This window comes from Quercus suber, unplaced genomic scaffold (assembly GCF_002906115.3).
Source record: "Quercus suber isolate HL8 unplaced genomic scaffold, Cork oak 2.0 scaffold_166, whole genome shotgun sequence".
Classification (NCBI taxonomy): Eukaryota; Viridiplantae; Streptophyta; class Magnoliopsida; order Fagales; family Fagaceae; genus Quercus; species Quercus suber.
Window position 1 is genome coordinate 406,175 of NW_027069627.1, and position 16,138 is coordinate 422,312.

General features: G+C 35.5%; 2 protein-coding genes across 2 annotated transcripts; one reads left to right on the forward strand and one right to left on the reverse strand.

Moving 5' to 3' along the window:
• Positions 1-347: 347 nt before the first annotated feature.
• LOC112038081 (uncharacterized) lies at positions 348-6,629 on the forward strand. Its single transcript, XM_065777869.1, has 11 exons — positions 348-790; positions 1,565-1,743; positions 1,904-2,126; positions 2,241-2,382; positions 2,470-2,670; positions 2,911-3,042; positions 3,169-3,297; positions 4,010-4,428; positions 4,565-4,781; positions 5,533-5,723; positions 6,104-6,629. The coding sequence occupies exons 1-11, from the start codon at positions 456-458 to the stop codon at positions 6,279-6,281; spliced, it is 2,346 nt and encodes a 781-aa protein (XP_065633941.1). The 5' UTR covers positions 348-455; the 3' UTR covers positions 6,282-6,629.
• Positions 6,630-7,779: 1,150 nt separating this feature from the next.
• On the reverse strand, positions 7,780-11,834 carry LOC136069398 (uncharacterized). Its single transcript, XM_065777870.1, has one exon. It carries the CDS (start codon positions 11,182-11,184, stop codon positions 8,344-8,346), a length of 2,841 nt encoding a protein of 946 aa, XP_065633942.1. The 5' UTR covers positions 11,185-11,834; the 3' UTR covers positions 7,780-8,343.
• Between the last annotated feature and the right edge of the window lie 4,304 nt (positions 11,835-16,138).

Consider the following 16,138-nt stretch of genomic DNA (forward strand, 5'->3'; position numbering starts at 1 on the left):
GTTTCAACTTATAGCGTCTGTTCTTAATGATAGTTCTTTATCATCAAACCAAGACACCAACCGATAGTATAAACAGGAATTGAACCCCGAATCTCTTATTTAACCATTAAAGATTTTACCAGTTCAATTAACTGAAACTCACTTGAATGTCTCTGTATGAATGGAAAAAATTAAAGCGTATTACATAGTAAGTATATGCAACTAGCCAGCAAGATACTCATGTGAGTCTCAGTCCTAGTCCCTTCCTCCTATTTAGGAAAATGTGTTAACTAATTCAGTATGACAGTCTACCAACTAGACAACAACACAAACAAAAAAATTTAAAACGAGTTGGGCCTGGCCCTAGTTCGCAATTATACGGGCCATTTTTTGGTCAATTCTCATGGACTGTTAAACCCTTAAGCCATTTTCCCAAACCCCTCTCCTCAGCTCCACTCACTCCACCCAACCCAACTATGCGGCACCACGGCCACCGCCTCCTCCGCCGGTGGGCTCACTACAAGCCCCAAAAGCCGCAAGCCCCACCAGCCCCTCCGACGCCCCCGAAGCCACCAAGGAAACCACAGAGCTTCACGTTCCACGACTCGACATGGGAAGACCCGTACAGCTGGATGTCGAACCTGAGCGACAAAGTAGCGATGCGGCACATGGACGTGTACATGGAGCAAGAAGAGAAGTACACGGAGGCCGTCATGTCCGATACAGAGCGCCTCCAAGCCAAACTCCAATCCGAAATGGCCTCTCGCTTCGCCTTCGACCTCTCCACCCCTCCCCTCCGCTGGGGCCCTTGGTATGTCATGTCCTTTGTGGTTTTTTACTTTCTTTTGGGGTTAGTTTTCATTTTTACCATTTAGGTTTCAAAGTTTTCATTTTTACCGTTCATGTTTAATTCCGCTTGGCTGATATGTCATCATTACCGTTAGTATTCTGGTGACACCTCGTGTTATATGGATGATGTGTCTTAATAGACGGAAATTATGCGGCCGTCGTATTATTAACAAAATTGACTTATATAAGATTGCATTTGGGATAGTTTATATTGAGCAGCTTATTTTTGCTACAGTTTATAGATTTCGTTTCTTTTTTTGTACTTACAGTACTATTTCGGCAACAGTATTTTTAGCAAAAAAATTTCAGTTTCAACTAAATAAATTATTCCATACGGACCTTAATGAACATAGCAACATAAATGAACTTATGTGGATGACTTCACTTAATGGACCAGGTTACCAATAGAAATGGACTGTAAAGTCAATATGATTGTAGAATTATATATGAAGTGGTGGGTTCCAGTTAAATCAACTGGTAAAATCTTTGTCGATTAAATAAAAAATTTGGAATTTAATCACCGTCTGCACTAAAAACCAATTAATATTTTAGTTTGATGATATAGAGCTATCTAAGAAGCGGACGTTATAAGTTAAAATTCTCTAAAAAAAAAAATGAAATGTCAAAATAAAAATTTTGAAACTTAAAGGACCAAAATGAAAATAACGCCAACAGTATATTGGTGTTGTTTTTTTTGTTATTTTCACTATTTTGAAGTGGATTTTGGTTGCCACAGGTTGTACTATCGACGAGTGGAAGAAGGAAAACAGTATGCAGTACTATGTAGGAGATTAGCAAACTTGAATGAGGAGTTCATTTCTCATAAATATCCTTCAGCTGGATTTGATTTTACGTCCGGGAAGAGAATTGAGCAGAAGCTGCTTGATTACAATCAGGAAGCCGAGAGATTTGGAGGTGCAAAATCACTTTGCCTAGTTTTCAGTTCACTAGCACATGCTTTTTTTAGCATAGAATGGCATTTTTAAATTCCATTCCTATAATATTTTCCAAGTTCCAACCAAATGAAGAACTTATTACACAGTTTTAATTTTATTTTAGTCTCAATTATTTACAGGTTATGCTTATGAAGAGTTATCAGAAGTATCTCCAGATCACCGGTTTCTTGCGTATACCATGTATGATAAGGATAATGACTACTTCAGGTTGTCTGTAAGGAATTTGAATTCTGGTTCGTTATGTAGTAAACCACAGGCGGAACGTGTTTCAAATTTGGCATGGGCCAAGGATGGGCAGGCATTGCTCTATGTTGTTACAGATAATAATAAGAGGCCATACCGGTGTGTGACTGTTGGATTATAGCAATTCTCTTTATGTCATTTTGTTATAATTTGTTTGTTATCTGTTGGATTTCAAAAAATTGGAGTTGGCATTTTTTTTTCTCTTGTCACCAGGATATACTGTAGCATGATTGGATCAACTGATGAAGATGTGTTGCTTTTGGAAGAATCAGATGAAAATGTTTATGTTAACATTAGACATACTAAGGATTTCCGATTTGTGACTGTGAATACATTCTCGACTACATCTTCAAAGGTGATCTATGGAAAAGACATTGTTATACACTAAGGATCTTTTAAATTAATTTATTGAGACGATATAATGATAGTGACCATGTTTTAGGTATTTCTGATAAATGCAGCTGATCCATTGTCTGGCATGACATTAGTTTGGGAGTGTCAAGGTCTAGCCCACTGCATAGTTGAGCATCATCAAGGGTACCTTTATTTATTTACAGATGCAACCAAAGAGGGCCAGCCAGTTGATTATCATTATCTTCTTCGTAGTCCTGTTGATGCTTCTTCCAGTCCAAGAATATGGGAGGTTAGTGGGTCAACTATGCCTTTAAATGCTCTATAAGCCTCCCTTATTCCTTCTGATGATTTTTTAAAGTACGATCATTAGCATTTTGTTATGTCCTTGTGTCCATATGATTTTTCTGTCTGTCTTGATTGTTATTCTCAGTTAGTACTCTTTCAGTAATGTACTCTATTGTTTAGCTGGTTTTCATAAATGATAAGATCGAACTTATTCTTTTAGTAATCACTTTTTTTTTTACTGCAGAGTGTATTTGTTGATGACAAAGATTTGATTGTTGAGGATGTTGATTTCAGTGATAAACACTTGGTACTTGTTACTAGGGAAGGTAGAAAATTCAGAATTTGTTCAGTTACTCTCCCATTGCCTGTTGGGAAGGTAGGCACATGAAAATAAATCTGGCAATTGTGCACATCATGTGTTGACAACAACCTTTTCACTATGACCATATTTATCTCATGCTCTTGACAATTCTTATTCTAATATTTTTCACTCTTGTGGCAGGGAGCAGTTCATCCAAAAGAGCTTAACCCATATTTCCTCCCTCTTCCAAGACATGTTTCTCAAATTTCACCTGGGCCAAATTATGACTTCTATTCATCAACCATGCGCTTTACAATTTCATCACCTGTGGTATGTGAGTAAATATGTCCTTTTCTTCAGATGATTGATTGAGGATGCCACTTTATGAATTATTGTGATATCAAATGTATTTGGTGGCAATGGCCCAGAATTCTCTATTTAACCCTAATGTAAACGTAGTTAGAAGATGTGAATTGGAAAATGGTGTTTTCAGGTTCAATTTACTTGTCGTCAGTTGTCATTAGGAGAATGATGTGTTTGGTTATTAATGTATGTGTCTTTGTGTGCATCTGTTTTGCATATCAGAGTCACAGATTTGTTTCTTAATGTATTACATCTCTTATACCAGACAAAATGATTTTACTCTCCGGACTCTATCTAGGCCTTTGGCTTTCAAGGTAGGCCTTGGAGATCAATGTTTTTATAAATGATTGAGTGGAGATTTTGAACTTTTTTGGCTGCAGTTTCACATGCTTTATTTTTATATTTAATTTTCTGGTGCTTAAAATTCCCCTGGTTGATTTCAATTTTTAGTTTTTAGTAGCTGAGGCTGTGAGGTTAGGTTCTTTAGGCATAGTATGCATGCTTCTGCACTTTGAATTACTGAATTCATATCATTTGGTAACTCACATTTTAGCTTAGTGTTCCTACTATCAAAAGATGATGACAAGGAGGTGTCATTTTTTAAAAATATTTTTCACGTTTTTATGAGACTGTGTGCATCCCCAATCCAATTAAACCCATGCTCTTGAATTTTTCACAGATGCCTGATGCTGTGGTTGATTATGACCTCTCAAGTGGCAAGTGGAATATCATTCAACAGCAAAATCTTCTTCATGAAAGAACACGAATATTGTATGGAACAGCTTCTTCTGCAAGCATTGCTGAAAAAAGCTCAAATATCATAAATTCCAATTCCACGAATGAAATCAATGCTGAAGATGATAACTCATGGAATGACCTCTCTGAGTTCTATGCTTGTGAACACTATGATGTCTCTTCTTGCGATGGGGTTGTGGTTCCTTTGACTATTGTTTATTCACGCAAACACAAGAAAGAGAATCAAAACCCTGGGCTACTTCATGGGCATGGAGCTTACGGTGAATTACTTGACAAACGATGGCGTAGTGAGTTGAAAAGCCTTCTTGATCGTGGTTGGGTTGTTGCTTATGCTGATGTTAGGTTTGTTTCATATTAATAACTAAAGTTCTCTATGGCTATTCTGTGAACTGAGCTGCATGGAAAAACTTATACTTTTCACAAAGTGCTGTTTCACTGCCTATTGCTTAACTATGATGGTCTGGATGATTCATTCCAGGGGTGGTGGTGGTGGGGGTAAAAGGTGGCATCATGATGGCAGGCGTGCTAAGAAGCATAATTCCATAAAGGATTATCTTTGCTGTGCCAAATTCCTTATTGAGAAAGGGATTGTGCAGGAAAACAAGCTTGCTGGTTGGGGTCATAGTGCTGGAGGACTTTTGGTTGCTTCAGCCATCAATTGTTGTCCAGATCTATTTCGTGCTGCAATTTTGAAGGTATGCATGTATCTGTCTGCCTGCTTTTGAATCTCATTTGTTCTTATTTCATAGCTTTTAGTCTGCATGCTTGGATTAAATGGAGTTCATCGTTCTTGCATAGAACAGTCTTACATGACAAATACTTGTTATGTTTTCACTACATGAAAACCAAAGTCCAAGTCCAAGAGACATCTTCGTTGGAAACACCTTCCAACACCAAGAAGTGCCAGTTGACAGCACTTATATATATGTGTGTGTGTGTGTGTGTGTGTGTGTGTGTGTGTGTCAGGATTAGGGTACACTTGGAATAACTCTTTGTTACAAGGCTCTTGGCACTACTTAATGGCTTTTGATTGGATTAATATATTGAAAATCCCATTGTTGGATTACACAATCTTTTTGTTCTCAACACGCATGCGAAAAATATGTGATTTTTGGAAGTTATTTTACTATTTAATCCCCAAACTAATGTTTTGTATATATTTTAAGTACAAAAAACTTGAAATTAAACCCTTTCTAAAAAAAAAAAATTATAATCTCTAATCATCTTGATATTTTGTAAGCATGTAAGGAATAACGAGACTATGTAATCCAATGGTAGAATTGTTAAAAACACATTATGAAGTAGTGTAACATTGAAAAAAAAGTTACATTATACATAACTCAAACCTAACCCTCTTTATATTGAGTATATAAAACTTATGGTAGAGCAGACTCATCTATTATATTCCTCTTTGTAAGTCACTCTCAACTTCTGTATCTGTTTCAGGTTCCATTTCTGGATCCAAGCAACACTCTTCTCTACCCCATTTTACCACTTATGGCTGCTGACTATGAAGAGTTCGGGTATCCAGGGGATGTTGATGAGTTTCATGCTATACAGAAGTATTCTCCTTACGATAATATTCAGAAGGATGTTCTTTATCCAGCTGTATTAGTTACCTCATCTTTCAATACACGGTAATATTTTTTAAATCTTGTTTTAGGTTTTCCTCTGCAATATTTATTAACCTGTGAAAGTGTAGTAAGATCAGAACCAAAGTTAGTAGATAACCATATGCCAGCTGATGGATGAGGGAAGTATGATGGTTAACAGTAAAGTAAGCTATATCAACCAGGGTTCTGAAGCTAAAACTGGGTAGGCGCCAGAACATGAAGTGAGAAGACTTCAGTCCAGATATTTAGTAGTAGTCTCTAAATTATGGTCTCTTTGGCTCCTATTATGACTCTTTCCTGAGTGTGAATAGACAGATATTCATATACTTGTTCCACCAGGGTAAAAAAAAAAAAAAAAAAAAAAAAAAAAAAAAAATTTTTTTTTTTTTTTTTACATGTTTCAGATTTGGGGTGTGGGAAGCAGCAAAATGGGTTGCACGAGTTCGTGAACGTACAATTTATGATTCAAAACGTCCAATATTGCTTAATTTAACAACAGACATAGTGGAGGAAAACAGGTATCTGCAGTGCAAGGAATCAGCATTAGAGGCCGCATTTCTTATAAAGGCGATGGAATCTTAGATTTGCTTCCACCAAATCTGTTGATGTCACCCGGACAAATGATAGCAATAGGAGAGAGGCATCTTTTCATGGATCAAAATTTTAAAATTCAAAGTCCATGAGTTGCAACCAGAATCCAATCAGGACCTAAGAGTATGGATTCTTTATTCAACATTCAATTCACATTTGGTTTCTATATGTCATATGGTCTAGAAGCCCGCCATTTTGGGGTGTGGATGATCTGGCCTAACTTGGTGGTTCATTTTAGAGAAAGGAACCAACTGTATCAAGACAGGAAGGGCTTTCAATGTAGGTGCACGATGTAGACTTTTGATTATACAATTTTTAATTGAGATCACGAGTTTGTTATCTGTATGTTTCCATTTGTCTTATTGGGTTATACATAAGACAAAAGAATTTATCTTGAAGTTGAAGGTGTCCTTATCTTTTAATGTTATGATAATGACATTAAATTACAGAAACCTCTTGATCCCATTTTTATGTTTCCATTATTGTATTTGTTTTCTGATATTAATGCTGACAATTGAAATCCATTGGTTTCGTAGCCAACTGCATCTTATTTCATCTCGAGTTTGTCAACGGATCACTGTCACCAACTAGCATGTATATAACTATAATCTACTTTAGAAGATAACTTCCCCACAAATGCTCTCTGAGAACGATTTTGTCAAACACCCCTTTTTTTTCTCCTACATTAATGCAATCTTTTAGATGGTATAAAAAGACTTCCCTGATGAAAAATATATTGAAACTGAGGCTTGTTCAACTAGGTTGCTTATTTCCATTTCTTTTATAGGAAAAAACAGGCTTTGGATTATCATACCCTACCAACTTCACGAGAAGGACCCTCTCAAGCTTCCCTAGAACTCAGAATCCACAGGTCAAAAGAAAATAGAAACCGAATGATTCTACTTTCGCCATAATATTTCCATGGGAACAAAACTCAATGGGTATGGCCCAATTATGATAATTACAAAGACAAAAGAGATCCCATACATTCAAAATTAGGCCAATCTTTGGTTACTTTCACTTTTTCCATTTTGATAATGCTCTTCGCATTATGCAAAGAATATCTATTTCCTGTTAACATCAAATCACTACTCTTTCTTGGTGGTTGAGTAGGCCTGGTCTAAATCTAATCTAATCTAATCTAATTCCAATTGTTCCTTTTTTTTCTTTTTCTTTTTTGATATATTTTTTCTTCAAAAAAGAAAAATAAAAATAAAAATAAAAACAAAACAAAAGTCGAATTGGACTTCGTCAGTAATATAATAAACTTTCTTATTTTCTTGGTTTTTTCGCTGGAAGCATAATTTCTTATTTTCATGTCAAGAAAAGGATACCTACTTTACTAATCATGCCTTTGACATGAAATCCAATTTAGACAAGCAACTGACCTTGATAGAAATTTTTGTCAATGTTAATTAGATAAACAACAATTTTCTCAATTTTTTCATGACTGCTAAGGTAAAAAGTTGTAATTAGACTACAATAAAAGTGATGTAAGTGATGATTTCATGTGAACTCAATTTTGTACCAACTTTCTGTGATGCATTGTGGGGGATCCTAAACCCTTTTTTTTTCCTGAGGCAACAATAAACATGCCATTGAGTATTAGTACAAACCACAGTCCACGGTAGGCACTAAGCTAATTCTTTACAGAAGCAATAAATCTAATTTTGTATAGAGCAGAATGTAGTGTCATGGTGAAATTCTGTCCAGAAATTTCAGCTTTGAGCTCACCAAGACTTCTGAGAAGATATCAATTTCTAAAGCCAACTCTACAAGAACCTGAACTTGAAAAAAGGAAAAAGAAAACTTGGAGCTATAACAAACATGAATTAACAAATTCACCCAGATGCATTGTGTCCTGAGAAAGAGCAAAGGGCTCAGGTATCTGGCCATTCAGAAATAAATACCTTCCATCCTTGCAGAGGTTTTTTCCTCCTTTCTGAAGCTTCTCAATTTTCCACTGTAACTGAGGGAGATTCCTCTGAAGAATTTTCAAAGCCAAAAGCACAACTATACTCATACTTGAACAGCAGGATTGTCATGTTTTGTCTTATGTCTCAGAACCTTCTTCTACTGTTGGAAGCCCACCCTCTTTGAAGAATGCCGGATTAAGAAACTTTGCCACAAAAGCCCACAACTTGTAAACATCCTCAAAGTTAGTAAGAAAGCCAAGGGAAGCAGTAACAACCTCAACTCGTATGAATCCGCTTTTTCCTCCATCATGTCTGCCATTTTCCTTTGGCCTGCACAGGGTAGTATCTTCAAAATTCAAAGCACCACGTTGTTGTCTTGGGCTATCTAAAATCCTTATGTGACTGAGGAAGCCAATGCCAAGAGAGATACCTTCTCTTTCAGCCAGCTTCTGAACAACTTCTGGACCGATTAGCCCCCGGTTTCTGTCTCTCAAATTGAAAGCCACAGCTGCCCCTCTTTCATATTTTATTTTTGGGCCATAGATGTGGACGAGATTTGGACCGTCATCCCCATTGGAACCAGGTAATCTTAGTTGCAGTAATGAGGTCACAAGCCAATTGATCAAAAACCGCAGTCTGAGGGTGGTTTTATTGAGACCCAACATATTAATGTGATCAAGATGTCGAGGTATTATCTCAGGTTCCCTCCTGTCCCAGTCTTGACCCTCAGCATACTCACCATCACTGCTTTGCTCCTCATCATCTAGGCTGGCTACAGATATTTCTACTGGCTCCAATGTCTGGAGGTGCTCTTTACGATTGTCTTCCAAGCTGAAGGATACCCTCCTTTCCCTGCTTGATGGTTCATTCTCTTCCACGCCAAAAAATCTACCACCAGCATACCTATTCCCTTCCCTTCTCCCCAATAACCTAAATTCACCTTCAGTTTCTCTTCTTATGGCACTCTCTTTCACCTCTGGGAAAATTTCAGAGGTTGATCCATTCTCTTGGCTGCAATGCTGACAGGCAGAAGTTGATATTTTGACATGGGATCCATTCACCCCATTCACCAGAGACTTTGACATAGACCCAGTAGAAAGGGGTTTGCTAATTGCAAGTTCTTCTTGGATCTCCTGAACATGAACACGATCAAAACACTTTCCACAATTTCCTGCAGTGGGGTTCGTCTCTGCAAATTGTTCTTCAGGGATCTCCTTGACACGGTCCAATTCCTGGGAAACTGACATGACAGCAGCATCAAATGATAGCACATGGTGGTCATCATGAGGCCCAAGGCTAACCTCCTTGTCATCATATAATGGGCTACCATATATCTTGGAAGAGAGTTTTGGGGATAGCTGCTTGTGGTTCTTTCTGCCAGTAAACCAAAAAGGCGGTAAGGGAGAGGCCACTTTCTGTTTGTTTAGTTGGCTTGAATTGTCAGACCCCAATGGACTCTGACCCAAATCAATCCAGTACGAGTTGTCTGATGACTCGTCTTCACTGAAAACTGGGCTCTTCATCACCTCCCCAACTGAAATACTCTCAGCTTCTTCAAAGATTGTGCTTGTCCCATCCCTATCAGAGCTGTTATCATGATCCATCTCAGTCTCAAACACATCCCTCACCTGGGCAGATGTATATGCACCAGAAAAGGCAGGCAGCTGTATTCCCTGGCGAGTTTCAGACGTTTTCTCACCATTCCCAGCAACTTCATCATCTTCTATTCCTGCCAATCTTTCCAAACCATCCATAGAATCACTCAGATACAAAGGATATTCCGGGGTAATCTTCACCATTCCAGCCCCAGTACATCCAGATTGACTTTGAAGGCTTGCCATCACTGATTTCTTGATCAGAAGGCATCCAAAACCAGTTGGATCATATCCAAATACCCTGTAAAATGATGTGATAATGAAATCCGGTCGGAATAGGGACAACCCAAGTGAATCCATGTCTTTGGGACCCAATGACCCAGCATCAAGTAAGACATGCCAATTATTTTGTTGTGCTAGTGCCATCCATTGGTACGAATACTTAGCCCCAGTAACTCTAGACTGAACCGGAAACACAAAAAGACCCACCGCAGAATCCTTCTTCCTCCTCTTCTTACTAGAAATTTGCTTCCTCAAATCAGTGGAGCACAATTTCAAGGTTGGCCATTTGTACCATGCACTATACACTTTAGCTCCTTTTTCTCTAGCACTCTGACCCATCCAATTCACAGACTGACTCTCGTAATCAAACATTGTCAACAATTTTTTGTTCGTATGAAAAGGGTATGACTCGGCCAACAATTTATAAGCAGACCCTCTACTCACAGTAAAAACAAGGCCATACTCATGCTCAGGGATGTTCAAATAATCCATAATCCTAGTCTTTATATCATGCTCAACAGTCCCTCTCTCCGCACCGCCATATAACGCATGATTACTCAAATTTGCAGTAATTTCAGATAAACTAAACGTAGAAGACTCCCAATAATGAAGAGTTTGAACATAAGAAAACAAGCCAAACCCACAGTAATCAAGGCATACCTTTGGGGACAAGTGAGAGTACTCCTCCGACCTCAGCAGATCAATCTTCTCTGAGGACCTGTACTTGGGATACATAGTGAGAAACTTTGAGAAAGACTCATTGAGATCAGGAATGGCATCTTCAGACTCAAAAGTACGCTCTGCGGCGAGTGCAGTGGCCCTGAGGAATTCACGCTGGGCGTGGAGCCTGGCAAGCGAACGAGACCTCCCCAAGCTCTCTTCTTGGTTAGCCTCAGACTCCATGTCTTTGGATTTGAAGAGAGACCCATCTTCAGAAGCTTCTTCAAGAGCTTCCCTGAGCTTGTTCTCTTGCAATTTCCTGAGAACCGATGAGTTCTTCTTGGTTTCGGAAGCAGAATCAGACCCATATTTTTTTCTGCTCTTCTTGTCCAGTAGCAGAGCAGCGCAGTGGGAAATGGGTTTCCATATGGACATATGCATGAAAGCAATTCAGATCAAAGAAAACCCAAAAATTCACAGATCTATTTTTGGACACCAAGTAAATGTGATGATGAAAAAACTAGAATCCAAACCCCAAAATTAAGACCTTTTAGTGAAAGCCCCCACAACAAAAATGCTATTCAATTAGTTTGGGAACTGGGAAAATCACACATATAGACAACAAAAACAACAAATTTGAAGAAAACCCAAAAAAGATCGAGAGTAAAAGGGGTCAAATCCTAGAACCCAGATCCTCAAACTTTCATTAGGAAGCTCACAACCCCACAAGACACTGAAAAAAAAAAAAAACAATGTTAAAGAAAAGGGCTTTCTCAAAAAATCAACACAGAATAGAGAGAAAGCAGAGTCAAAATACTCCCAGGAAACATGAAAGAGCTCAAACTCAAAGACCTAACCCTCTCTCTCTCTCTCTCTCTCTCTGTGACACTGTTTGTTAAAGATATAATTAAAAGCAAACAAAGCAGAAACAACTCTCCGCATCAAGGGCACAATTACTTTGTTAGTAGTAAATCCAAAACATACCGGTATTGATAATATGTGATATGATAACCCCACTCTGTCTATCACTTTGACCTCTCTCTCTCTTTCTCTCTCTCTCCAATCTTACAGACTAACCTTCCTTAACAAAGTGTGAGAAAGGACATTGACTTCCACCAACCACATTTCTAATTGATATTTTTTAATTTATTTTTCTTTTGTTTGTTTTTTGTTTTTTAAAATTGCTGATATTAGCAGCTCTGATGGGCCCCACTGTAGTTCCTAAAAGTCAAATAATCAGCTGGCTTTGTATAAAAAGCTGATTTCTGTCCAACTAGGCGACCATACATACTAGTTCTTGAAGGAGCTCCTCTATCCTTGATTGCGTAGTTTTTCTACCGTCGGTTCTACTTATATTATAAAATTATTTTAATTATTAATTTTTGGCGTTTAGTTTGATTTATAACTATTAATTTTAGCGTGCGTAGCTTATTTTTGTTACTATTTATGTATCTCAGTGCACTTTTTAATACTATTCATGAATTTTACTGTACTATTTCAACTAACTTTTACATTTATTTACCGTACTTAAAACAATAATTTTTTAATTTCAACAAAATAATCGGTATCTAAACACACCCTTAATGATGTTATAGTTTCTTGTTTCTTTCTTTTTTTCTTTTTCTTTTTCTTTTTCTTTTTCTTTTTTGGAACCATATGATGTTATAGTTTATGCAAATATTGCCATTTAAGATATATTAATAATTTTTTTTGTCAAATAAGCAAAATAAAAATATATATGTAATTCAAAATTTTATTTTTTATGTTAGTAACGTGTCACCCACACATTTACTTTTACATTTTTATAAGTTCTTTGTAGTAAATTTACTAGTATTTTTAGTATTTTAATTTTTAAATTTCATATTAGCTTATTCCGTCACATGACTTAAATATATTTTCATTATGATCATTAATTCATTATTGCATTTTTCCCCTTGTTATTATTGCTTGATTTCGTTAAACTAAGGGTCTATATGATAATGTTGCCGAAATAAAAGCTATAGTAATTGAATTTTTGAGATATAGTGCGAAACCAAAAGTACTATGAAGTTGTTACCTTGGTTTGGTAACAAAATTGATAACTAGTTTTACATTTGAGAAAGGATAAAAGATGAAATATTGAAATGGACAAAATTTAGCTACAAAATTGGTTGTAACCTAAAACTATAATCTTACTTAATAAAATAAATATTACTACATATTTTGAAACTTTAACAATTGAATTGCATATTGTTTATGCTCTTAATACACATGTCAAATTTTGTGTCAAATTGGATATTATTTATCATATGATCTATAAGTTTATATTTTATGCATAATTTTAAATTACAAAAACTTGCAATTTAAATAATTTATTAATAACATAACTATTGATCTTTAATTTTCTAAAAATTTTGCAAGTATGAAAGATATAAGAAGAAAATATAATCCAATGGTAAATTTATCAAAATTCACCTTTAATAAAAAGATATTGAGTAAAGTTGTAACCTTAAACAATTAAACTACAACCAATTTTACAGTTAAACCTTGTCCGATTGAAATTGTTTATTATTTTCATATTTTAATCTAGTTAATTTAATTAATGATCAATATTATTATTATTATTATTATTTATTGTCATCGTCATTACAGGTGGAGGGAGGGGAGCCATGGTCCCCCTCGGTTTTAATAAATACCTTCCTCCCTCTTGCAAAATTTATAAATAAAATAACTTAAAATTTACTTATTTGGAAAATCTAGCTTCACTGTTGTATTTATTATCATCGCGTTCTCTCTCTCAAAATGGATAGATATATTGAGTGTGACTTCAAATATAAGCATAGTCATTTATGTCCATTCATTATTTGGAATAAAAACGGGTGTGGTGCACTAATGCTCATATTAATTTTAAGCTTAATCTAAATAAAGTGTTTAATGGTATAGTTTTATGGGTTTGGTTTACTTTTGGTGCTTTTTTAACGAGACACGTCCTTTTATTTTAAATATATAATAGCAAGTCGTAGTGGATTTTAATCACAACATTTTATTTAGTTAGTAGGTGATGTGACAGTCTCTCATTGAAACAAAATAAGATTCGTTTAAAAAAAATACTGAAGGTAAGCCAAACCCTAATTTTATAGCTCAAAAACACTAGGTGCCCATGTTTTTAAAGGTAAGAAAGGGTAAAGAAAATACCTCGAGCCAAGGTTTGAGTATTAGGAGCTAATACACATAAGTGGCTCTTATCATATTGGTCTAGCAATAGTGCCCCTTAAAGGAAACTGTTTTCCAACTATCATTAGCACTTAAACAATTAGACATCCAACCCATAATATCAACTACCCAAGTTCAAGAGCAGGGCTGTACCAATTAAGCTATATTTAATAGGAAAAGCAGTCTAATTCCATCTTGATAGCTTATAGTGAAAAGGCTTCTTGCCATTTTTTGTAAGTGAGCTTTTAAAAATTGTACATAAATTGAAGGTGAAAATAATTTGATATATAACTTGTAAGCTATAACAAACATAGCCATAACTTTCTTCGAGGGATTTTTTTTCTGCATAAAAATGCCAATGGAAAATTATGAAAATGAATTATATCTCTTATTCATAAAAACACTCATCCAACCCTCTTTAATAGTAATTAAATAAGTGGTATTTATAATTATTTAGATAATTCATGATAAGTTCCCTCAACTTTCTATAATGAAAATAAAAATCATATACTATATAATAAAATTTAGGTCTTAAAATTCATGTTTGTTACAAGTTGATACCTTAACCTTACGCCACATTTACAATAAAATGGTACACACAAAACCATAAAGTATAAACACATTAAGATATTATTAAGTTAACTTTACTCTATATGAACCAAAGTTCTAATAAATTTAATATTAATATTTCAATCAAAATTGCATTATTTAAGTGAAACTTTTTTTTTTTAAAGAAATTAAGTTTTATTATTTGTAGGGATATTAGACCTGGAGGTCCAGTATAGATTTGTATATCGGGCCTTTGGCCCAAGCCAAGGATTAGAACTAGTCTGAGGAGAAAAAATCTCCATCATTGGAGACCGTGTTAAATGATAAAAGAGTTAGTTTTGGCCATAAAGGCTCAGCGGGACGAGCCGAGGACAAGTGTCTCCTTGGAAGAGAACCTTATAGAAAGTTCTATCAGTATGAATAGACATTGTGGAGACATTAGACGGGGAGAAAGTTTCAGATATCTTGGGAAGAAAACTGTCACCACCGCATTTAATGTTCTGCAGCTACTATCCTGACTACATTAATGTAGAGAAGACTCCTAAACAGTATAAAGTTAACTGCCCAAAGGTCTATATTACCAAAGAGGGTGTCTGATGGGACAAGCACTCAAGTAGTAATACAAGTGATCAACAAGTGTAAGATCGAGATGTTTTAGAAGGAACTATATAAGGAGAGAGGTCCTTCATAGAGAGGGGTTCGAAATTCATAGGAAAAACACTATAGCATTTAGGAATCAAACTTGTAACCAAATCTGAGAATAAAAAACAAGAACAGTTCACCTCGGATCTTGCCGATGACTGTTTTTCCTTCAATATAATACTGCTTCTTTTCATTCTCCTACTTAAATTTGTTCCAATGTTTGTTTGATAAACTAAAGCCTAGTTTTTCAACTCATTCTCTATAAATTTATTGTTTTGGGCTTCTTGGGCCTAAGTCTTTTCACGTAGAGGATTTACTACCCAAATCAGGTCCTCACATTATCTATTTTAAATTATTTTATTCATTGACCATAATTTTTAGTTTGATAAAGAAAAAACAGATCTTACCTAGGCTTCTTTTACATAATATAGTTTTTAATATTTTTTATTAATTATTTTATTGTTTGATTTTCACTTATAGTTACGATATTTTATTTACTTTATAAATAAAATCTAATTAATCCATGCACGGGCATACAATTAGTCAGGAAATAGAAAAGTTCTATCTCTCTCTCTCAAAAATAATAATAATAAAGTGCTATCTATCTTTCTTCTTCTCTTGGCAACATAGATCTGCAGACTATAAGTGATCACTGAGTTGATTTGGATTGTTTTGTGGGTGAGTTCTTCACTTGTAAAGAACTCAAGAGAATTCAAATGCATGTGGAGGTATTGAATTTTTAGGGCAACTCCACCATTTATTTTGAAATGAGTATAATGAAATGTACCACATCATTAATGCTTTAAATTAAATAAATATCAAAATGATGAGAGTCAATGCCTTTTTTATTAAAATTAATGACGCGATAAAATCTAATCCACTTATTTCAAAATGAATGGATAAGATTTTAGGAACTCTATTACAGAGTTAGTCTAAGAACTCTACAAGATCTCAATTCCTACAAAACTTCATTTTTGTGGAGATTGTGGAATTCATTTTACCTTTTTTTTAT